This window comes from Vespa mandarinia, chromosome 4 (assembly GCF_050613455.1).
Source record: "Vespa mandarinia isolate Hongniang chromosome 4, ASM5061345v1, whole genome shotgun sequence".
Lineage (NCBI taxonomy): Eukaryota > Metazoa > Arthropoda > Insecta > Hymenoptera > Vespidae > Vespa > Vespa mandarinia.
In genome coordinates, this window is record NC_140813.1 from 7,189,685 (window position 1) to 7,215,443 (window position 25,759).

The following is a 25,759-nucleotide window of genomic DNA, read 5'->3' on the forward strand; positions in this document are numbered from 1 at the left end:
TGTTTTCTTCCAACTCTAAGATTCTTCCAACCAAACGAGTACTCTCTCTTTCTCTCTCTTCAAAGCTTAAATTTCACAGCTTCTTGGTTGCGTACTCGTCACTTAATTAAATTCTACTGAACTAATTAAAGTCTTTCTCCTTCAGTATGATAGAACTATAAAATACTGTTATTTTTATTGAAACAATACTTGTAGATTCAGCAAGTTGTTTTTATATTTCTTTTCTTTCTATCTTCATTTAAGAACACATCTTTTTTATATGTATAAAATTAATATTTTATACATATAAAAAAATAAATATAAATAAATATTTTTTATATGTATAATGAGATAAGAATATGAATGAGAATAATATTTTATACATATAAAAAAATAAATATAAATAAATATTTTTTATATGTATAATGAGATAAGAATATGAATGAGAATATCCTTACTAAACAAAACTATCGTATATTATACATATATCAAACATTAATAATATTCTCGAATATTGCTAATTTAAATTTCACTCTCATTCATGCAATTTCGAAGATTATTTATTACTTGATAAATATATTTTTAATTTATTTTTTATTTATTACAAATGATGTCATATATAAATTATTAAAAATATTTCTGATGATCTTTCAGAGTTCTTTCCGCACTTTCAGAAATTACAATAAATTTGTTGTGAATTCCTCATGCGTATATTTTCAACGAACTGCTCTCTCCGAGGGATAGGGTCGAATAAAATTGACCCGTAACAACAAACCGGGTCTATAAATCTTCCATCGTACACAACGTCGCTTCCCAATCTGTTAGCATCAAAATATTTTGCATATATCGATTTCCGGTCGATTCGAGTACATACACGGAAAGTAGGATAGTGCTAGAACCCATCCACTGTAATAAATCTTGGATTTTTCATCGGATCTTCGTAGGAAGAGATCGACGAAGAACTGAAGCGTATAATGCGGTGAAAGAATATTCACAAATATTTTGTCATATTATAAGATTTTCACGATCAGTTGAAAAAGAAAAAGAGACAGGGAGACAGACAGAGAGAGAGAGAGAAAGAGAGAGAGAGAGAGAGAGAGAGAGAGAGAGAAACAGAGAGATATACAGAGATAGAGAGACAGAGAGATAGAGAAAGAAGTAGAGAGAGAAAGAAACATTCTTGAATATTTCTCGGACCATTATCAGAAACATATATCTACATGTATGTACTTTGTACATATATACATATGCAGATATATACACACATACATACATACATACATACATACATGCGTATATACCTACATAAATTAAATAAAACACAGATATTTCTAAGAATCACAAACCGTTCGTGACAAAGTTGATCAACGATGAGGAAAGATAAAAATGAAATAAACGAAAATACTCTAACTGGTTTATATATCATCATTGTACTCTGAACATGTCATTTCATTGGAAATCGTGTACTATAGATAGGAATATATTTCCCTGTGTCAACGTCATAATAAATTTAGGCAATCATTGCGTTCGTGGCCCCGAACGCAGACATATTTAGCATATAAATGGCACCCGCTAGGACAGACAACAGCAGAAAAATATCATAGAGATAATCGAATTCAAATACAAATAAACGTTACCACCTTTCTAGTCCTCCGTCTCTTTCTATTTCCTTCTCTTTCTCTCTCTTTTGGTAATTCAATACGATTAAATTAATCAATTCTTACGATCACATTTTGAGAAGACTTAATTTTGGTCAACTTAAACATGTAATGCTCTGTCTATAATAGTTATTATATTTTTGGATCATATGTTCTTATCGTGGTCTAAATTGTTAATAAGTTAATATTAATCTAATATTAAATGAACTTACTCTATAATATATTTATTGATTCATATCCGGTGAAGAATGTAATTATACATTTATTGATCTATTTCTTTCTTTCAGTTTCTAAGCGTATATACGGAAGCAGAGATAAAGGTTAAAAAAAAAAAAGAGAAAAAAAGTAGAGCTCATTGCAACGATGACAACGAACCTCAAAGAACGTAACAGATTAAATGTCAGTTTGCTGCCAGTGTATTTTTCGTGCCTTACGCTATTCACAAGTTGTACGTGTATTACTTTTATTCTTTTTAGCGAAATTTTAAAGAACGAACATTTTCTGTCTTTCGAAATGTATTTTAGGCTTGAGAAATACGAAAACACTTATACGCGAATATGTAGAAAATAAAAAAATGGAAAAAAGTACAAACGAACTATGTAAAATACGTAATGAATAACTATAGAAATAACTTGAATTTTTACATCACTCGTGATGGTAGAGAGAGAGAGAGAGGGGGGGGGTAGAGAGACAATAATAATATTTAAAAGTGATCTTCAACGTGCAATATAACTTTTTAACGAAAAGGTACAAAAATAAACATCGAAAGTCCAAATTTCACTAGCAAAGGAAGTTCTAACTAAACTAAGCTTTCGCTTTGCAATTTAGCATAAATAGGAACTCACGATACGAGGTCCCGAAATCGAAGGAAAGTCAAAGCTAAAACTAAAGGGAAAATTTTTGTTTTTGTAAGAAATGCGATCACGATTTAACGATATAATCAGAGATTTAGCAATGTAATTGAAATGTTACAATCGATATATGTTATTAATATATATGAAAATTAGTTGATTATTATTAATTTCGTTTTCAAATATGATCTAGTGATTATTTGTAACAAATTTAATTACAATATAGTTTTACGAGTCGATTAAAATGTATCACTGAATATTTCAATTTAAAAAAAAAAAAATTATATTAGTAATGTTTATTCTACTTATTACGTTATTCATCGATAATATTACATATTCTATAGATATGAAGATAGAGAATGTAATATGAATTATTTAACAAAAGTAATTTAATTCGACAAATAAATATTTCTGTAAATATATAATCGAGAATATCTGAATATTACATTTTCAATAACAACCTTTCTTTAATCTTTCATTTCACGACTGTCTGATTTTTCTTCCACGACAAATACTAATTGTATTGACATTTTAATGATACATATAATTAATACATAAAATGTTATTCCGGAATTAAACTATCATAAAAAAGAAATAATACGATATAATCAGTACGCCGATATTAAACTAGCTCGAAAACATATCATGAATTATTTTCATTTACATGTCATTAATTATTATTAATCGATAAATTATAATAGAGAAGAAAAAATCAAAATCAAAATAAATGAAAATATAACGCGTTTTACGTATTTGATGAATTATATTCGTAAAAAAAAAAAAAAAAAGGAACATAAAATAAAAGGCACAAAACAAAAATCTAGAAACTTTCTCGAAAATTTACAATACGTATCTTTACGACCAAGTTCTGAATTGTACGAAAGAAAGAATTTCGTTTGTTTTCGGATGTCGTTGATGGGAAATACCTACATACCTACATACGCGACGATGCATTGAAAATGCAGGATTGGAGGCCAAAATCTGTTTCATTCGTAGTGCACAGCTTTTCTCGACTGTCGTTTCTCTAAACGTCTATCTCGCGATATCTCGGCTCTACTACGATTGCTACAACTATACAGTCTACAACTCTATAGACTTACTCTCTCTTTCTCTCTTTCTCTCTCACAAACACATGCTTTCTACCTTACATACATACATACATATATATATACACAGTCTCTCTTTTTCTCTGTTTCTATTTTTCTATTTCTTCCACTTTCTAGAACGCGTGTCTGCGAAGCATCGACTTTTGTGCCGCCTTCGGTCGAATGCCCATCGAGCAAACGAGAGAAGGTCGACTTACGAACCTCCGACATGACTCGACTTCACTATTCATTCACCTTTTAACTCAGAAAACGAGAAAGCGAGAAAGAAAGAAAGAAATAGAGAGAAAAAACGATATGCTTTGAAGCACCAGAGTCAGAGTTTAAAAGACCTCGAGCTTAGACGACGATCAAAAATTCCTAAATAAAACAAAATTTCAATGAAAAATATTTTATTCAAAATATTATTATATGATTTTATATGGGAAACGAAAATTTTCGAAATATGTGGAAATTATAGCGTATTCTTCTTAAAACGCACTCAGTTTATTAATGATTCGCATCGTAAAATATTTTATTTTTTCTTTTCACATAGGTACTCTATTTACTATGAAATAAAAGAAAAATATAGATGGAAGAAGTAAAAAATCAGGAAATAGGAAAAAAGAGAGAAAGAGAAAGTATATCAGGGAGTCACAAACTACGTGCTTGATCTAATTAAGCAGCGACCCGTCGATTCAACGCAAACACATGTTACGTGGCATCATTCGTGGGAAGTACCACTCGACACAGCGTTAGCAATAAAGAACAAGAGAGAAAACACCTACGCAAAAGATAAAGAGAGAGAGAGAGAGAGAGAGAGAAAGAGAGGAAGGGAGAGAGAGAGAGAGAGAAAGAGAGGAAAGGAGAGAGAGAGAGAGAGAGAGAGAGAGAGAGAGTGAAAGGGAGATAGAAATCCGCGCTGATCGATGTTCGATTCGCATATCGAACATTAATAAAGTACCTATCTATTGATATCACTTTGCAGTACTTCTAGAAAATAATAGAATCGACGATCGATGTGTATGAATGTGCGTGTATTTGTGTATTTGGTGATTCTCTACATTGATAGAGAAAAAGAAAGAAAGAAAGAGAGAGAGAGAGAGAAGAGAGAGGAAGATAGAAAGAAATAGATAGATAGATAGATAGATAGATAGATAGATGGAGAGAGAGAGAAAGAGAGAGAGAGAGAGGGAAAGTGAGAGAAAGAGAGAGAAAGAACGGAAAGAAGACAGAAAAAGAGATAACAAAGTACGACGAGTGTAAGAGAAGAAAAAGAAGTTGTGTGAGAGCGGACGGGTGAATAAAACGGGCCAAGGTAAAACCAAGTTAAAGCCAAAAAAGAAAAAGAAAAAAATAGAGAATAGAACAAAGAATAAGAAGGAAGCAGGGTAAAAGAACGTAGAGAACAACGAACTCAAAGATTTACGACCTACGATAAAAAGTACTTTACCTTTGTACTTTGTATCATTGCCTGTGTTGCTATTGGAACCAGAACCGGAAGGTATCGCTGGAAGGCCCAAGAAATGAGATAATTAAAAAAGTGTAAGAATGTATAAAAGTACCTATCTATATAAGAAAAGGTGCGTATATAAATTTTCAGCTCATATTTAATAATAGGCTTTGTCGATTGTGTGTTCGAATTAAAAATCAATAAGCGGTGAGAAGAAAAAATTCTTCATGCCTTCTACATAGATACGCATACAGGGTAAGATATTTAAACGTGAACACTTGAACTTTCGTTTACTTGCGAATTTACGAAAATATATTTTTTCAGTATAATATAACAACGTTTGAAGCGATAAACGTAGTGATGGGAATAGAATTTTTGTAGGATCATTTTTTCCTTAAGAACTTTTCTCGTTTATCGATAAACAACAAAAGATTTTCATGTGTTCTCACTTAAATGGGCCATCCTGTGTACCGTACGTATGCAGTTACACCTACATATATACATGAAATGTATGATAAAACTATAGAGATTCCCAGTTTACATCTCGAGACACGGTTCAACTCTCGGCCCAGTTTATATGTTCTCTAACTCCTTGTTATCTTTGAGTTTATGAGTGCAAACATTTTCTAAGGTGTACACTTTGACGCCATGTGAGCTTATTTCTTCCCTTCTTTTCGAGACCCGGCTAGTTCCACCTGCCACTTGCGAGAAACTATCTCAAACTACGCGTCGAAGTAACTAAGTATACAACAACTTGGAGTTGAGATTTCGAATCCGCGCCTCTCGTAACTGGAACGAAACAATGTCTTTAGAATATATTGATTTGTTTTTTTTTCTTTTTGAAGATCCTCAGTTTGTTGCGACGCGATTTCCAAAGAAATTTCTACGATTTCCAATGAATTTTATTCTTAATAATCTAGTCCAGAGATGGGCAACTATTTCTTCACAGCGGGTCGCATAATCCTCATCATTAATCAATCCGTTCTTCTACTATTTAAATTTACTATTCAACATTCTATGCTTAAAAACAAAAGTCGTAAAGCTCATAATCGTCTTTTCTCACTTTATCAGAACAAATAAGTAGGAGTGCGAACCACATGTGGCCCGCTGACCGCCAGTTGTCTACCTCTAATCTAGACTTTCCAATTAATACTTTTTCTTTCACGTTACGTACTTTTCTTATTTCTCTTTCCTTTATAAAGCTTTTACGAATCCATTTCTAATTAATGTAGAATTTTATGAAATTTCCTTTACTTACCGTATACATTGATACTTCCATCGGTGTCACCTAATGAATTTCTTGAAACACACTTGTACGAACCGTAATCCGAAGTGTTCACCGAGTGTATAGTTAACTTCATGTGAACTTTATAATTGTTGTCCAGTAAAATGGGCTCGTACTTTCCTCCTGAAATAAATATATCGAGATCTGAATAAAATTACAACATTATACATCGTATTCTTGTCGCTTAACGTCTGATACCGTTCTATAACATTTTCTTTTAAAACATTTAAAAATTGTTTCCAAAAATAATATTATCATGCCTTACGGAAAATATCAATTTACGCGTTTAAAATTATGTTTTATAAGATTAGATTTAAAGAATTGAATTTTCTTTTAAATCGATCTATTAGTCTACAAATTAGAATTATTATAATTACGTATTAAACAGACTTATTTCAAAGCGTGATATTAACTAAAATAATTTTTCTTATTACAAAACGATTAACTTATTGAGATCGTTTTCTTTAAAAGTGAGATAACGAGAGAAGAATACATGATGGAAATAAAAAAATTTTTTAAATAACGTTATGTAGATCGGCTTCTTGTAATGATAATATATGAAAAATCTTATGCAAGAGTTCTTTCACTCTTTCTTTTTATTCCTTTCTTATAAAATTTTAAGTTGCACGACAATAAAACTCGGACTGATATTTGAACAAAGAGTTCTTTCTTTCTACTCTTTCTTCTCTCTCTCTCTCTCTCTCTCTCTCTCTCTCTCTCTCTCTCTCCTTTTTTTCACACGTACACTCATGCATCAACACGCTAGTTTCATTCTTTTTTAACATTTTTGATCTATATAAAAATAAAAATGATCTATTTAAAAAAATTTGAACGGACTTTTTGAAATAATATAATGTTAAATCAAAACTATTGTTAAATCTACTACATATACTTTGTGTATTAAAAATAATATTTCTTCTGAACTCGCAAGAAATTTTATTCTCTCGTTGTTATCTTTTAGCTATTGTGCGATTTTGAAAGAGGGGAAAAAAGGGATGCATACATAATAGAGAGATTGGAATTGGGCGAAAACCATTTGAGAAATTTCAGAAGCCGTTAGAGGAACGTTACAATAGTTCAATCAGTTTAGCAGATGCCTTAGCTTGTTCACAGACCCCGATCAAACTTAGTATTCGGTACACGGCCATCTAAGCTAACGTGATTTCTGTTTAGATCGACACCATTCAGAGACATTTCCGTCGTCCTTCGTAAAGATTGGAAATTTCGTCTCCTTTAGAATTTTCTTGCGATAAGAGAAACGTGTCCGTGAGCAGTTGCTATCTAGTTGCGAGATGAGAATGTCGAAAGAAATTTTTCAAAAAAAGTTTCAAACGACGTCAACAATTAAAGGATTTCCTTCGAAGTCCTCAGTCCTCTGAGAAATTATGTACGAAGTTGAATAATATACTTTTAAAGAATGATTTTCTCAAAGAAATGGAAATGTGACAAGAATGAAGAAAAAATGCTAAGCGAGAAATTTTTCATAAATTATAAATCAAATTAAATGAATTAGGTTAGATTAGATTAAGTCATATTAGTGTGAAGCCTTGGTAAAAGCTTCTTTATTGAAAAAATAAAATAAAATATAAAAAACTTTGCCCATTCTCGTTTTAAACGAAAATATTGTAGTTCATAGGCGATGCTTTCAATTAGAAATAAATGGAAATTGATCGAAGAAACAAAAGCGATATAGGTGAAAGGTAGGATCGACGAGCAATTCGAGTGAAACGAGTTCGCTACCGTCGCGAATGATTTTAGCCGCCACGCTCTGAAGCTCTTGACGTTACAACGAATCTGTGACTCCTGAAAAAACAAATACAAATTTTTCAATTGGTCGCCTAGTTTAAAAGAAAATGGAAAATTCTATACATAGAAAGTTGTGTCGTCCTTTTTTCTCTTTTTTTCTACACATAGCTCGATTCGAATTTTTCAAGTATCGACATTTGTTATATTTAAATGTGCGCTCGAGCGAGCGATTCGATTTCCGAAACAATATAGTGAGGTATGAGAAATGTAACGTTAAAGCTTCCATCATAACTATATCTCTCGATCGTGCAAACACGTGTTTTAGAATAAAATATCAAACCTTGAGACCTTTCGATAAATTCCAATTTTTTAAGAAAATATAAAACGAGCATTTGTCGAATTGCTATTATCCTAACATAATGAAACAAAAAAAAAAATACAAAAAATAGGAAGAATTAGATACGATCAATAACTAGATTAATTTAAATATTATTTTATACATATAAATTGCCCTTTGAAGGTAGATAGAATTTTTTGAAAATAGCGCTAACGACATATTTCCATTAGGATATAAAAAGATTAGAAAAGGTATAGTCAGCGAGCTAACACGATTGTCGGATCAAAATCTGGCATTGTACGTGACGTTATTGGTTTCAATACAGATGCAAATATCATCTACAATAGCGTTGTAATAAACGTTATGGAAGGAAAAGCGCGAGGGGAGAGAAAGGATACAACGTTTCTGCTCTCATATATCGACTATACGTACTCGTGTCCTCGGTCTTTCTCATAAATGCCAGATAAAACGACGTTATAACTTTAACGTCCTGTTGGATTCACATGTATTATTCAAAGGTTAATTCTGTTCGAGTAACCTGTTGTGAGAAAGTGAAAGAGAGAAAAAGAAAGAAAGAGAGAGAGAGAAAGAGAAAGAGAAAGAGAAAGAGAGAGAGAGAGAGAGAATATTCGGATTCGTTGGAGTTAGTCTATTTAAATGTACTGATGATTCGTATACCAAACATCCTCTTTTTAGATAAAATGTAGAGAAGTTAGCGGATCAAGGAGAACACGTACGAATTAATTATTAGAGTAGAGCATTGGAAATCTTCTAAAATTTCAATATAATTTGAAATTCTGCGATTTTTTTCTTATCGTTGCAAGGTGTATTAAAAACAACAATAAATGTAACTCTGTAACTAATTCATACATCAAAGAATATTCTTGTTTCGTAATTAATTATGAGGTAGCTATGGCTGAATAGAACTAAGTAGACAATGTTCTATACTACGTCGAGATAATTAAGCCACTACAATAGTCAATACATTTACACTACAATTTGTAACGGAATAGTATGGAATAATATGTCTTTAAATGTAATATTTAACTTTACTAAAGATGTTAACAATCATCCGACTTTGAACTCTCGCTATATATTAAAGTTAATTACAATCAACCAAACAAAATTCTACTTGAATTAAGAACTCTAGATGAACATAAAATATCTTGATATCTTTATGGCTTCAAATCAACGCTGCTCTTTATTTTGACTTATATTCATTCTATATTAATTAAATATGTCTTAAATAATAAATTAATAATTTGTATAATACAGATAAGGTATTAAACAGTCTTACACTTCAAATATAAATACACTTTGATATGAATTTTGTAAAATAGAATTTAAAGTCATTGTGTATATTTCACTCGATTAATTTACATTTTGTGGAAAACACTGAATTGATTATTAAGATGAAAATTTCAATTTAAGATCTCAACTAATCTGCTTTGCAAATAATCGATCGACTTTAAGAAATTATCTACTATACGTTATAATAATGTAAGCGTACATAATGTGTACATATGTAAATACATAATATTTTCATTTGAGCATACAATAGACTAAAACGATATGAAAATATAATAAATAAGTTAAAATTCTTTCCGAAAAGAGACCGAAGCATTGAAATATCGTCTATGAAATTTTTTATGATTTTATTAACAAAATTATATATGGTCAATAAACACGTTCAAAAAAATATATATATGTATAGATTTTCATAAAACATCATTAATCGAATCAATAAAATCGTTGAATTTAAAAAGAAAATAAAGATTTGACATAGAAAAGTATAGTAGCTTTTTATGGATGAAGCATAAAGCAGAATTAAGTTGTTTACTCTTGTCTTATATACGCTGGTGTTTATATGTTCGACATAAAGCATGTTTATTATTTTTTTCACAATCTAAAAATGAGTGTTCCTACCAACGGATCTTTGCAACATACAAAAACGAAAACTATTATTTCTGTAATTAAACACGAAAAGGATTCATTTACCTTGGGGTACGATCTCATCGTTTTCTCTGGTCCAGTAATTGATAGATTTTGGATAAGCTTCGGAGAGACATTCCAACGTCATTAACTGCCCTTCTTGAGCACCTACTAACTGATTTGGTACCGAAATCATTGGTGGAACTAAAAAGAATCAAAGAAATCCTATGAAACTTATTGAAGTCAATCATATCATTACAATAAAAGAAGTAATTTAGCTTTAGGATTAATATTTCTTCAGTTATTAATATTTCAAGATAAATTTGTAAAAAAAATAATTACGTACAGTGAACGATCAGCATGATTCTTTTACTGACTGACGGTGGTACACCATTGGTCGCAATGCAGAGATACGAGCCCATGTGTAGTCGATTTACCTTGGTAATATTGAAGTGCGCTCCTTCCACGTTCATCACTGAAATAAAAATCGAACTGAACTTTATAACTCAGAGACGATTAATCGTTTAGTCTCGCAATTCTTTTTCATTTATCATCGAAGCTCGTTGAAACAGAGACTATTTTGTTGTCCAAATGGTAACTGGTTGAGAAAGGAAAAATGGAAGAAAACTGTGTTTCTTTTTTCTTTCATAGTACCGACTTCCTGATTCAAACAGCCAATTTAAAGTGACTCGCTAACTTCGATAACACAGTTTTGATGTTACCATACAGATATACAAAGGTAAATTTAGTTTACTTATTCGGACGTTGAGGCTGTCTACGTCCAAGCGTAAACCACAATTAAATCCGATGGAATATTTGCACGTTCCTAACAAGCTAAATATTGTTGAATACACGCTTATGAAAGCTATGCGGAATCTAAGGAAAGACGGTTGAGTTAGCTCCGCACCAGTTCCTATGTATTCGCTTTAACGGATGCTGATTACTTATGGGACAACAACAGGGCTCGCAACAATGCTCTTTCCCACCGACTGTCGATCGATGTTTGATGACAAATAATGGTTGTTACGATAATAAGAACCACACAAATGCCAATATTCGATTTTAAATATTACGAACAATTTATAAATAATTATTTAATCTCAAAAGATATGAATTTTTTAAGAAATTGAAACGTAATAAAAAAAAAATAAATAATTTGCGAAATAGATGTATAAGTTATAATATTGTTCTACCTAAATATATAATGATTTGTTATCGATATTTTTAGGACATTGTATGCAAAAATTTCATACGTGTTGATAATTTTATGAATTAATCAAGTACGAAGTACTCAAATTTGATGGAACTTTTTTTTTGGATTTTTAAGTTAATATATTCTTCTGAATTTGCATTAATCTTCATTACATTCAAGTGAATAAATATCAGGTTTCATTGAATGGCTAATCGCTTTTCAATACTTCCACTTGGTATGCGAAACATCTCGAAATGATATCGATTCAAAATGCCGACTCTTCGGATTAACGATGTAATGAAGTAAGCGCAGATATGGTTAACCACGGCTTAAGATTGCACTACCGGTTATTCATTGTTGCTTAGACCAGAATCCTGGGCACGTGAGAACCAACTCGCACTCGCACTATTCTTCTCCTCTTCCCCCCTCTCTTTCTCTTCTCGTGTTTGCCAATTTCAATGCAAATATAGAAGATCTTCCTGTCTCTACGAACGTATTACCTTTCTCTAACCCATTGCCCTTATTCTAACGTGGTATATTTACTCTCTTGAGAGAAATTCTACGGGACTGATATAACTGCAATAAGGTTACCGGCCCTTTTCTGTTCTCCTTTCCACTGTTTAACGAACGTATCATCGTTGTCCACGTTCTTTATTAATATAATAGTTTCGCGTGGATGAAAATATCAAATTTGAACGAGATCCTGGAGTTCAACGTTCCCGTTAAATAAATTTCAGGAAATCCGAAATCTAAAATTGTAAATCCGTTTTTCTAATTATAATTCATTGATAAATTAAAATCCTAATTGAAAATGTAAAAAAGCGCAGAAAGTGTCGAAGAATATTAAAATCAAATCGATAGAGTGATTATTAGCTAAGACGATTTAACGAGTTTCTGAAAGATTTTTAGAATGAAAGATGAATAACAATATTTCATCCTAGGTATTGCTAAAAGATAAAATTTTCGATTAGAAATCTTGTCTGTTGTTCTGGTATAAATTTATAATTTTTTTACAAGATAAAATGTTTCGTTAATGTTATACAGGTGTGTGTAAATTTAATACAATAATTTGAGTTTAATTGTATATTTGAAGACTGAGATGCAGGGTAAATCATTATGTCTTCTTGCAATCGATTATCTTTATTCCATTTAATGAATTATAAAGTTAAGGATCAATAAAATAAATATTTAAATATTAAACGAAACACTTATATGTAATAAATGAGAGATAATAAATTAAATATTTCATTGAAAATACAAAAATACATTGAACAAAATAATGAATGTATTGGAAATTTCGAAAACTTTAAAAGATCAATGAGTTGGCAATATTTAAAAAAGATAAATGATTAATATATATAGATATCGAAATGTAGCTCCGGTATTATATCACGTGTTTTTTGTCAGGGACATATTAATATAAAGAATTTAATTTTAAAAATATGTGAGAAGTCTGTCTGCCGACATTTCTCTGAAAGAAAAAGCAACTATATAAAATAAGCTGAAACCTTGTTGACCTGAATCATATTAAATAATCCCGATATTTTTAAATGATTAAGATAACTTAAGAATGGATTATATTGAATGATATTCTATATGATTCTTTGAATGTCAGGACCAATAATATATCTGACATCGTGAAAATTCAATGTATGTTAGATTTAATAATGGATATCCAGCGAAGTGATTCAACTCACTTGATGAAATAACTGTAGAGATGAATTGACTATTCGATGCAATATCTTAACAATCTCTCTCATAAGACACATGAATTTAACCTTTTATATGACATAAAATCTCATGTTTATTTATTTTAAACTCAGATATTATTAGAATTCACTTAAATTATATTCATTCGTACATCTATTTTAATTTTTTTGTCCACATTATTACGATTTCTCAGATCTGATTAAATTTGCACATTTTTTATTTCAGGTCTTAATATCAATTATATAAAGTATTTTTGGACTCGCTAAAGTAATATTTAAGAATATCTAAATTTTGTAACTGAAATAAAATCATTATTCATCCGTCTCTCTTGTTTTAACTTTAGTCTTTTATAATAAACGATATTATTTGCTTTTTGAACGAGTTTAATAGATTCTTGTATTAACGATTGTTCTAGATGATCTAAATGCTAACATGTTACAAACTTATTTTGAATCTAAATATGTTAATAGGTTTTGTATTTCACGTGCTCTATGTTTTGAACAGTGTAGAACTATATTTCGTACAAGTGATACAAGCTCGTAGCATGACTTATGCATAGAAAGCGTTAAAGGTGTAGTTAGACCCCTCTCACAGACTGACTCGTCCTTCATTGTAGGGCATAATTTATTTGAAATTGAACTAAATGTAGCAATAAAACAAGAGAATAACTTTCTGATATATTGAAATATCTTTCTTTCTTTTTTGAATTTTAAAGATTTAAAGATGTCTAGATTTAAGCTCCAAGCATTTAGTAATTAACATTAAATATATATACAGAAACCAATAGCAATTCATAAACTTATCTGTAAGGTTGTGAGAAATCTTTTATCGTATATTCAAACAAATCAGTACTTACTCTTTGCATTTTCTATAATTATAGGACCAGTAAAAATAATATTTTATAGGAGATATCCATTGGAATGGCAGATGCTTTTACGTCTCTAAGAGAGTAGTTGAAACGATTGTAAGAGAAGTCCTTTTAATACTGATGATAAAGGTCCAATATATTTATTTTGAACCGATACGCGGTTTCTCCTTGAAAACGAATCTGTGTTTTTATGTCTGCCATTTCGAAGAAACTCTTCATTCTTAAATATCGATCCAACATCATCAACGTGCTAGCAAGTGATTTATTATTGTATCATTGACGAAGCCAATGTTATGTTATTTTTTCTTGAACAATGAGATCAGCCGATCGAGACATTACCATTACCGATATTATTCGTATTTATATTTTGACATATTATTGTTATATATAATACGGCTTAAACTTTATTATAGGAATACTACAGCACATAACAATTTTTATTTTATTCGACCCGATGATCTGAGACAAACACGAATGTGGTTTCCACAGTATGGAAAGAATGGAATTGAGCTATCCTACGATTATCCCTTCAAAGAGAAACAGATAGACAGAGAATGTAAGAGAAAGATGGAGAAAGAAGACGAAAGCGAGAGAGAATTATATTTCTTTTGATATTGCACTTAACAAATTAAACTTTTATCTGCTTTTCGTTTGAATGTCTGCCTGCCATATAGATTTCCATTTGATTTCATCAATACGCTTTTTTATTTTTTGTTGCAATTTAAAGTGATATACTAAATAATATAAAGAGTACTTTTCCAATTATTTTTATTTGCATGCTACAATAGAATTGTTTAATTAGTTTCTTCATATATCAGTATTTGTTGAGCTTTAGAAGATAATATTGATAATGCGATTAATGAAAATAAAATCATCAATCTTGATGAATGATTTCAGACTGATAGCAAAATTGTATCTTCTATTAGAAAGTATTTGAGAGAATTGTCTGATCATATTAAAAATAAATATGATTTAAATAGGATAGTACACATTGAATTGGAAATAATGCAATGTTGAATGGAAAAATAAAGATAACTATTACCGATTGCTTCTATTATATATTACTACTATTATAAGATTCTTTGCTTTGATTGATACAGAATGCTTTGTAAAAAGGTACCTTTTTACAAATCACTTTTATTTCGATATCTCCTTAACTCAGGAAGTCAGTCCTAAAAAGAGATCAATAATTAACAAGATTTATTTTATCTTTCTTATCTTCTTTTCTCTTTTTTTAATTTTTAAATCCAATATTTGCTTATATATTTGATTAATCTCGTCAGATAAATAGAATAAACTTTAATTATCTATTTATTAATTTACTTATGAAATATTAAGCGATCATTTTTAGTATTGTCCCGTGGATGGAAAGATTCATGTCATTTTATTCATTAGTAAATAAAATAAGGGTTCAGAAATATTTGTTTCGTAAGCATTCAAAGTTGGTATTATTTTAAATGCGACTTTATAAAGATACAATAATCGTAATTCAAGAAATTCATTATTCTAACGTTGTTGAAGCAAATCACGTTTGTTTACGAAGAAATAACTCGATAAATTAACCTTTTTCTCCATTTCCGAGGAGAATTTGCTGACCGTCTTCACGACGCCATGTGATATTCGGTGCAGGAGAACCCGTTGCTGAACATCGTAAGGTTACATCGCTTCCTTCTCGTACGACCATGTCCGTACTTGTTTCGTCGTCCAAGATGTCTGGCGGAACTGTACATAAAAGGATTACATCACAATAAGAATATTTATTTTTCAATAAAATTTTCAATTAAAGAAAAATCATTACTAATTTATTATTAACACATACAGTATACGCGAAAGTATTCTTAATCATAAATAGAAGCGCGAGATAAAAGGAATTTCTGAAAGCTTCAACGGGATAATAATTATATAATTTTTTATATGTATAATAAATTATTGTATTGTTAAACGATGAATTTAAATCGCCTTTTTGACGTGTTTTAATAGCTGATCTTCAAAATACTACTAAAAAAACAATATACAATATATTTACAAGTCGTTTACATTATAATTCTATTTTTGACCACAAAGTATCATTCTAGTATTCCTTTCCTTGATACCTTCGATAATACTTAATGTCTTTTCTCTTTGTTTTGTGACTCTTGCAGAGACTCTTGTTTTACATTGATTAACGACGTTCAAGTTATTTCCAGGATGCTTTGAAGTAAGAGTAACGAAGTTTCTACTTCAAAGTATGTTGCGAAATTTAGGACCCGAATCAATTTAAGCTCTTAGTACTAAATATTCTTTGTTTTTTCTGTTTCATACCTTTATTTAAAATAAACAATCATTTGTACTTTTTGATTAAGTACGAGACTGAATTTATCAAGATTGCTCTATGAAGTATGAATATTGAACGCTATTATTTATATCTTAACTCATCTCTTCATTTTACTAACTATTTAATAATGGTGGTTTAATAATCATTCTACTTCGTCCTTTGACTTCTCGTATCGAATGAGAATAGTTTAGAACAACATACTCGCAAACTTAATTGCATCTCCAATCTCGAATAAGAAAAGCGCACAAGTTTCCAAGAGAAACTGATTATAGCATTAGGAAAATGAAAACAAGACGAAGAGAACTTGGTGTCTTAGAAAATGGAACTCACATATTTCCACAGTGACAAGTTCTTAACAATAAGTTCTCTCTTTCCTATTTCTCTCTCTCTCTCTCTCTCTCTCTCTCTCTCTCTCTCTCTTTCTCTCTATCTTTCTGCAATGTCCACTACCTTCATCCGGTGGTTACAAGAGCAAGTTCCAACCGGTCCTCATAACAGTTAACGCAACAATAACCCTACCAAAGTACACGAGCCGCCAGCGAAGTGGCTAGGGATATATAGCTATGCGTCTATAAATCAGGTTTCCCAGAACCGAACAGTACGTGCACCAGAGGCGGAACGGTCGCAGGGGCGGGATTCATGATTGTGTTCATATAGATGCTCACTTACAGACACACCAATATGAACAGAGAAATAGAAAGAGAAGGAAGGAGAGCGAAAGGGAAACAAAGACAGATACAGAGCGAGGGAGGGAGAGAAAGAGAGAGAGAGAGAGAGAAAGAGAGAGAAGGAAGGAGGAAAAGGAGGAACCCTGACATGAGGAGAGAGTCTCGTGCACGTAATAAAGTAGAGAATGATAACGCGAAACGACACATCCGCGACGGAATATCCGGCGGAAGCTGGAATCGTAACGTACTTTACTCGGATCTCAACGGACAGAAACTTCCCTTATGGTCGTGAAAGCCGCTTCTCTCTATTCTTCTCTCTGCCTCGTAAATGATAGAGATACGATCGGTAAATTTAGGACGAGCCCAAACCGCTTTCTCTCTCTTTCTCTCTCTCTCTCTCTCTCTCTCTCTCTCCCTCTCTCTCTCTTGCTCTCTTTCTCTCTCTCTCTCTTTCTCTCTTTCTTTCTTTCTTTCTTTCTCTTTCTCTTTTTCTTTTTCTCGTACAAACAATTTTCTCGGTAATAAAGAAAGCGATTGGTCTTAACGATGAACAGAAACTTCGTCTTCCGAAAATCATTTCCCTTAATTTTACAAACGATTAACATCCTTTACTATAAAGCCGTTCGAACAACTTTATATCCATTCTCTAAGAATCGATTTTTAAAAATACTTAAGATTCATGTATACACATATAATATATCGTTCTGCAGAATAACGAGTATCTAGATTTGTAATTCAAGAATCGTGGATTCGAAGCAAGACGATATCGTTAGTTTCTTTTTATTGTACCAATGTAAATGAACATAATCGACTAATTTATTCGTTTGGCGTAAATATATTATATATTATTTTTACAAAAATTAAAAAATGAATTCTTTTCCATCCTATCTATGAGGTAGAATTCCCAGTGATATTTTTTTTGTGGTTTCCCCTGTGGGAGTCCACTTTATATTATTACTATTACTATTACTATTGCTATTGCTATAAAAGAAGTAGTAAAAGAAGTAGGTACATCCTACGTCATATGATGGTGATTTATAATATCAAAAGAAGAAAAAACAACTTATAATATAGCCAATTTAGTCGTTAGTATTTTATGAAGGTCTCAATCTTTTTTGGTATATTCCTTGCATTACTTTTGGTATATTCCTTGCATTACCATACGTTATGATTTTTCACTCGATTTCTCAATAAATTCTGTTTTCGATAATTTGAGCACGTGATCATCCACGGAAAGGTATATCTAAACTGATTTAATATGATAATGTATAGCAGTTATTTTATTTTCGTCACGTTATCGTTTATCTCTCTTATAATCGTATTGCCATTTCGTAGTATTCACATTTGCTTTTATTTCGTTTTTCCTTATATCGATTTTACATTATTTTGGTTCTTATTGACTCTTTTATCGATTTTGCGAAACTGTTAATTCGTATGAAATTAATATTTAAATTAACAATTGTATAAAATAAATAATTAATACTTGCGATCATTTTGCATTTGTTTCAACAATCTACGATAAATACAAAGTATAATAAACTAATATTTTAACAATATTTTAGTTATTTATATATTATGTAGCTCGTAAAATGAGTTAAATATAAAATAAATTCAATTTAATATTTCAAAATGTATAAATCGCAAACTCAGCTTAAACAAATAATAATTCCAATCATTTTATATCCATTTGAAAAATCTACGATATACACAAAATATAATTAACTAATATTTCAACAATAATCTAGTTATTTAAATATTACGCAGCTCGTAACACACGTTCAAAATAAAATAATTTTAATTTAATATTTCAAAATGCGTAAATCGCGAACTCAGTGTCCTTGCCTTCATTAATATCAGCAAAAATGTACGCAGAGTTGAATTCCACTGAAGGTGACCTTAGTACTCTTTTGTAATTCTCTCTTTTTATACAAATAGATTTAAATAATTAATACTTTCGTTTTTTTTTTTTTTTAATTACATATATAAATAATATATTATGTACGCAGAATATAATGAACTAATATTAAAAAAATAATCTATTTATTTAAACATTACATAGCTCATAAGATGCTTTAAAAATAAAATGATTTTAATTTAATATTTCAATAGAATTATATTTTGAACTCAGAGTCGTTAGCTGTATGTACAATAATATCAACAAAAACAAACGCTAAAGTGACTTTGATCATTATCGATTCAGTTTTCTTCTACATTCCGACGAGTAAGCATCGAAGCTCTTTCTTTCCAATCGAATAAGGTTAGAAAATTAATACTTTCGATGATTTTTATAATTATTTAAATAATATATAATATGCAGAAAGTACAATAAACTAATATTTAAATAATGATATAGTAGAATTAGTATCGGTCGTGATAAGAAACTCTTAGTTTCTTATATTCATTAACGTTCTTCTTCGGGGGAAGATGCTCGTTGTGCAACAAAGCAATCGCTAGTAAAGCAATGATGAAATCGAGTGTTTGTGTTGCTAAAATAGAAAACAAAAAATCGTTAAGTAGAAACAGTGTTTGTTCGTTCGCGTTTTAAATAACAAGTATACTTGCATTGACCACGTGTAATACAATTGTTAGAGTCAATGTTTGTTCATAAAGTTTCTTTCCTTTTTAACAGTTGTACTGGTTGTATGTATTTATATAAGACAGTAGAGTTTCACGAAGTAAATTCAATGACCGTCTATTAATAAATAATTAGTGGGTATTAGAGTCAGTATATCATTGAAGAGGATTCCAACCAATTTCGATGTCAACCTACCTCATTTTCAACTATCTACGAATCAACTACCCTCATTTGTGACCTAAATCGCGGACGAGTGTTTTGGAGCCATCGTAGAACTTCTTAAGCAGTAAGTGAATTTGTAAGTCCCTCTGATCACTCAATCATGTCGAGGATGAAAAGTCCGAATCGATATTAACGTTATTAACAAAAGAATCGATATTAACGAGCTTTGATAAAAGATGAATAAGAAAATATTTGTGATATATATAGTCTTGGTCCAATGATTTTCCATTATGTTTTTATATAAAAATTAATTAAATATTTAATCAATTTTGTTGATAAAAGTATCTCAATTGACACAGTTAGAGTTCAACTTGTAAGAGAACAATGAAGTAGATGTTAGAATTTTTGGAATTCTATACTAGTATAGATTGCCGTGTTTCGAAAAAACAACCATTTAACAGATCAGTTAAACAAATTCTATCTGTTCATTTTAATTTTCAAAATATTATCAGCTCGAATGATTTGTTACGCACAAGCGTAAGAGCAGTGAGGGTGTGGGGTATATGAATAAACATCAAAAGATAAGCGAAACATAATTGATCACTAGTAAATTTCTCTACGGGCTAGATTTAACTAGATATAATTAAATCCATCCATTTCAACAACATCACCCGTAACCGATCACATAGAATTTATGGTATTAGAGCATGAGATGTCATTGTTGGTAGTCGGAAACAAAAAAATGTATTATATTCTACAAAGCAAGATATGATATTCGTGGATAGTACTGTTCTATTTGAGCTTTGCTGGTATGTCCATTAAAGTCGAAAGTGCATCCACAGGTACCCTAAAGTCAGAGCAACTCTCCGAGCGTCAAATAAACGTGTCCCTCGCGAGTAATGTCTTACCATGTTCGCCTAAATGTGAATCAGCCCGAAGGTGCACCGTAAACTCTCCTGTCCTCTTTCTCTTTCTAACAAGAAATGTATGTGGATGGAGGTGGATCTGCAGAAGGTCGATTTTATTCCGCCCTACGGCTGGAATTCGATTTGCGATTGAGTAGCCGTATAGCCGTATGGCTGATGCTGAATTGGCGGGTCAAATCCAGCACTTTTTTCTTTCCTTTTTCTTTTATCACTGTATCTCACTCGTACTCACTCTGACAGTACAGAAACATACGTTCCTTCTACCATACACGCTTACGCTTACTAACCGTTATATTCTCTTCCTCTCTTTTTTCTTCTCTTGATTCTCCTTCTTCCTTGCTATCTAGTCAGTGTTCTAGAGGCTACTATAGCGAGAAGTATACGCTACGTGCTGGAAGTATTCATCCCATGACTGGCTGCCACCCTTGCGACTATCATTAATCATCCACTAGCTCGTCCGCTTCTGACCACCATTGCTACCACCACTACCATCACTCCAGTCACCCTTCCGAAAATTTAATGCCACGTGCTACGACGTTTGTGTCATAATGTGCAAAACTCGAGCGGCATTGTGCAGCAAGCCGTACGACACGTGTCTCGATCATCGCGGAAATTAGAACGAAGGGAGACACGCGTACGGTAAATGCATCCACTGCTTCCATGTTCCATTTTATGCTTGACAGAATTCTCCTATCGCTTAGCTTTCTCATTTTCTACGATTCTTTTCCATTGAATTTTACTTTTAGAAGATACTGAGAGTCGAGGGAGAGGATTGTAATTAATGGCGGTATGATTGAGCGAACAGCAACATCTATGGTTGACATGCGTGAGAAATGTCCGTGGAAGAACAGAACGATTTATTTTTCGCTTTATTGTCTTGTTAGAGATACGGCCTGGATCTGAACTGTCTGAACGACATTGTCGAAGATCTACTGGACATTCAACTTTTGCTCGCTTTGGGATTAAATTATATTCTACGGAGTGTTTCGATTATTCGAGTTACTCTAGTTGTCTAACAATGTCTAACAAAAAAACGAATGTCAAGAAACAAATTGCTTTTATACAGATATCAGAATTCTCCTTGGTGTTACGTATGTTCGACATATTTTATCTTTCTTTCATGAATTTTATTCGCAAATTTTTAAGTTATATCGAGTCCTTTCTATTAATTCTCTGGTTTTTTTTTTTTTTGATATTATAAATAACACCACTCGTTATCAAGAATCAAAGCAAAATTTGAAATATAATTATAGATATATACTCAATGTTGGTTGAAACTTCCATATAATATGAATTATATATACATTGTACTATAGGTTCGTGCGAGTTTCTCACGTTTCTACATTCGCTATATCTCTTAGTGCTATCAATCTCGAGTTGAGTCGAACTAGTCCAGGGTAGCGAACCGAAGGCAATGTTATGCTGTATAATAGTTTGATATAAAATAGAAAGGTCATGAGTTAGCCTGGAACATATGACGCGTGCTTCTAGACTTTCAGATACTCGCTTTTGCAAAGAAACTCGCCATTGGTCCACCAATATAACACAAAAATGTCATCCACAAAAAAGAAAAAGTACATATTCTGACGTTTGGATAAATGCATCGTGATAATAAATGCAATCGTCCGGAAATATTACAAAGGCAATTTATTTCTTATCATTTGCAATAAAATTGTTACGTTATCCTGTGTAGGATATAAAGAAATATTTTCTACTTTTCTTTTCGCATTTCTTTTCCTTTTACAATCTGTAATTGTGTCAGAAAACTTTGTTGAAAGGTTATCTGTCTTTTGTTTATATAAACTCATATAATAATATTACGACTCGTTATATGCTTTGAAAAAAATATATTTCAAATTAGTTTCACGTTAAAACGAAGTTTAATCAATGACGTTTTTTTTTATTTGTCTGAAAGTGGAAAAAGAAAGGGTTTCCTTCGTAAAGGCAATAAGAATAGGAATTTGCTTCAACTACGGTCGTCACTGTGATCTCTCCATTTACTATCTGCTCTCCATCTCCTGATTGAACGAGAGACAGAAAGGGAGGTCACATGGCGAATCGTATGTCCTGCACCCACAAGCCATGCGTCTCGCATCAATCTAGGTCTACCTCGTCTATTTTGACTCTCGGTAACCGCAGCGCTATCGGAGACTAGCTCCAGATTTTCCAGGATTTTCACCTCGCCTCGTAGTTCCTAGACGGAGAGAATCTTCGTTTTCACAAAAACGAAAATTCTCTTTGATACTTCCGCAATCGGAATTTATAAGATATCGTTCGTAGATATTAATTATCTTTTGATAAAAAATTGATGATAAAACCTTTAAAATCATTAAAATAACAAGTGAGAAAAAATTTTCCCCAATATGTTCAATTACAGTGAAATAAAAAAATATAATAATTAAATCGCGCTCTACAATAATTTCGTAAAATTTTGTTAAATTGATGATATAAATATATCGAAATGTAATGCATAAAAACAAATCCGGAATAGGAATTTTACGGACACAATTAAAACTTGTTACCAACTATTCAAAAATTATCTCTCTTTCTAACTCTTGTCTCTTGAGACATGGTAAAAATTTAATAAAATTCATATTTTCACGTTCACATACGTTCACTCATAACAATTTCTCAAAAATATCCATTTTCTGAGAAACAATGATCGCATATAACTATCCCAAAACATAATAAAATAGGAACATTTTCTAACGCACTGTCAGTCTATTACTGACAATGAGACAGTTGTAACTTCTCGGAGAAGAGTCGAGTCACATTTGCAACAGTTTTTGTATAGGTCTTTTCTTTAACAATAGGCGAATTTAAAGTATTTAAAACAGCGAAGGACGACAACTTAGTCGAACTAGCCGCAAAGCTTTTCTCTTTGTATAATTTACGTAGTTCTTTGTACAAGAACAAAGTTAAGCCTATTTAATACAATATAGAGAATAATTTCATGTCATATTTTCTCTTAAGAAGGAAATTTTATTTAGCGTTTTTTCCTTTATGCAAACATATGCTATTTCATTCCCCTCAAAATAAAAGTGGTCATAATGAATCATTATTTATACTAATAAGCTTGTGTTAGAGCAAATGTAATCGGCACTTGTGGGAGTCCCAATGCGATCATTGCAAACACTGTTCTCTGTATATTCGCTTTTATAACATGTATAATCGGCACGAAATATGTTTGTGTGGTTAAGTAAGGACAATTGAATATAAATCGAAGACTGTAATTTGATGAAATAATTAATTATCGTAATCTATAAGAATTATAAGATCAAAAAATTTTACAAATTGTTTTCATATTTCAAAATCAGTATATACATGGATAATGATTCCATAATTTAGTAGATAAATGATTCCGATACTTTTCTTAGAGATGCTGAAATGCTCTTCTCAACGAGATGAATTTCTTCTCCATCCCACCCCCCCCTCGTTTCTCTCTCTCTCTCTCTCTCTCAGACACACACATACATTTTCTCTTTATCTCTCTATTGATTTACGAATCCAATACTATAATTTTTTGAGATTCAGTATTCAGTAAATATATATTAACGAATCAATTATAAAACGATAATGTTATAAGCTGTTCATTTATTGGATAAACATTGTACTTTGTATTGTACTTTCAATTCGAAATTACTGCCAACTTTCTGTTATAGATATTCTCGAAAATGTTGTTGTTGTAAATTATTGCAAATATAGATTGAATGACGGCTTCTACTGTTTTTTCATTTTGATCGACTTTAATACGTTTAGAATGCAATTCAGTGTTGAAACTATTTTTAATCGCGTTGAATATGTTTTAGTAATATTCATTATATTAGAGGGACCGGAAAGTAATGTCGTTTCTGCGCATGTCGATATTTGATTGTGATTAAAAATAAAAACTTGTAAAAAATTTATTCGTTTGAATTTAATTTAAGAAAGCGACATTACTTTCCGGCCCCCCTAATATAAAATAGGAAGTAATTTTTATATATAACGTTTTTCTTTTTTCTATTTCTTAAAAGCTAATTATATCGAAAAAAGAAAAACTGAAAATCCAAAATTGTGGGATAATTTTATCTACCTTAAAGTGAATTTCCGTTGAAAAAATCTTTCTTACATAACTCGATGTGGTTTAAATACTAAGTTTTATTAAAATCAGAATTTCTGAGATAAGAACCTTCCCTTATTAGGTAGATGTCTCTCGAGAATCATATCTCGGTCTCTTGATTTTTGCCATATAAAAGAGAACGATAGTTATCACGGATTATATCAAATTTGTCCTATTTGTACTCTTATTTACTTATACTTTATTTTTTTCTTATCTTTACTTAATATATCTCTACACAGATAAATCGTGGGCTATTTAATTCCCTCCAATTATTCTCACGTCGTCACAAAATGGATGCAGTTTTCCAGAAAGAGAGAGAGAGAGAGAAAGAGAGAGAGAGAGAGAGAGAGAAAGAGAGAGAAAGAGAAAAAGAGAGAGAGAGAAAAAGACTAAAACAAATAAATTTCAGTGAAAACAGTCGGTTCAGTTCTTTCTTTCACGTCACATTCCACTCTCTTTTCTTGTCTTTAACACTGTACGCCCGGTATTAAATATATTTGGTCATTTATTTTTTTTCCTTCCCTCTCTTTCTCTCTTTCTCTTTTTCCCTCGCTCTCAATCTCCTTTACTTGAGTCTGCAAGAGTGCCACGAGCAGCCACGTTTCTTTGTATTTAGATCTTACCGTAGCAGTATCTTAGATTAAGATAAAATATTTCTACAGTCTTTCGTAATTTTTCCCGACTAAAAGGACAGGAAGAGATACAACGAGACGACAACTGGTAAAAGACACAAACAATTATATTAAACTTTTTCCATTTGGACTGGACATTATGGCCTGTAGACTGTGGTAAACAAAGGGTATGAATATTACGTCGTTTAAAAGTTATGGTTTCTATGTTTCTTTCCTACTTTTTACGATATTATTGTCCTACAGTCGCTGTTAAATTTACGTTGTAATATTAATAAGGTTATTGATACAAT

General features: G+C 31.3%; 1 protein-coding gene across 2 annotated transcripts in view; it reads right to left on the reverse strand.

The window, feature by feature from the left end:
• LOC118443006 (opioid-binding protein/cell adhesion molecule homolog) overlaps positions 1-25,759 on the reverse strand; it is a 155,699-nt gene that overhangs the window by 3,739 nt on the left and 126,201 nt on the right. The window contains exons 4-8 of one of the 2 annotated variants that reach the window (XM_035869386.2): positions 15,657-15,815; positions 10,670-10,798; positions 10,390-10,527; positions 6,282-6,431; positions 5,024-5,080 (exon numbers count right to left, since the gene is read on the reverse strand). In XM_035869386.2, coding sequence (XP_035725279.2) covers positions 5,024-5,080; positions 6,282-6,431; positions 10,390-10,527; positions 10,670-10,798; positions 15,657-15,815 — 633 coding nt within the window. The remainder of the gene's footprint in view (positions 1-5,023; positions 5,081-6,281; positions 6,432-10,389; positions 10,528-10,669; positions 10,799-15,656; positions 15,816-25,759) is intronic. The other variant, XM_035869387.2, reaches the window with a different exon arrangement.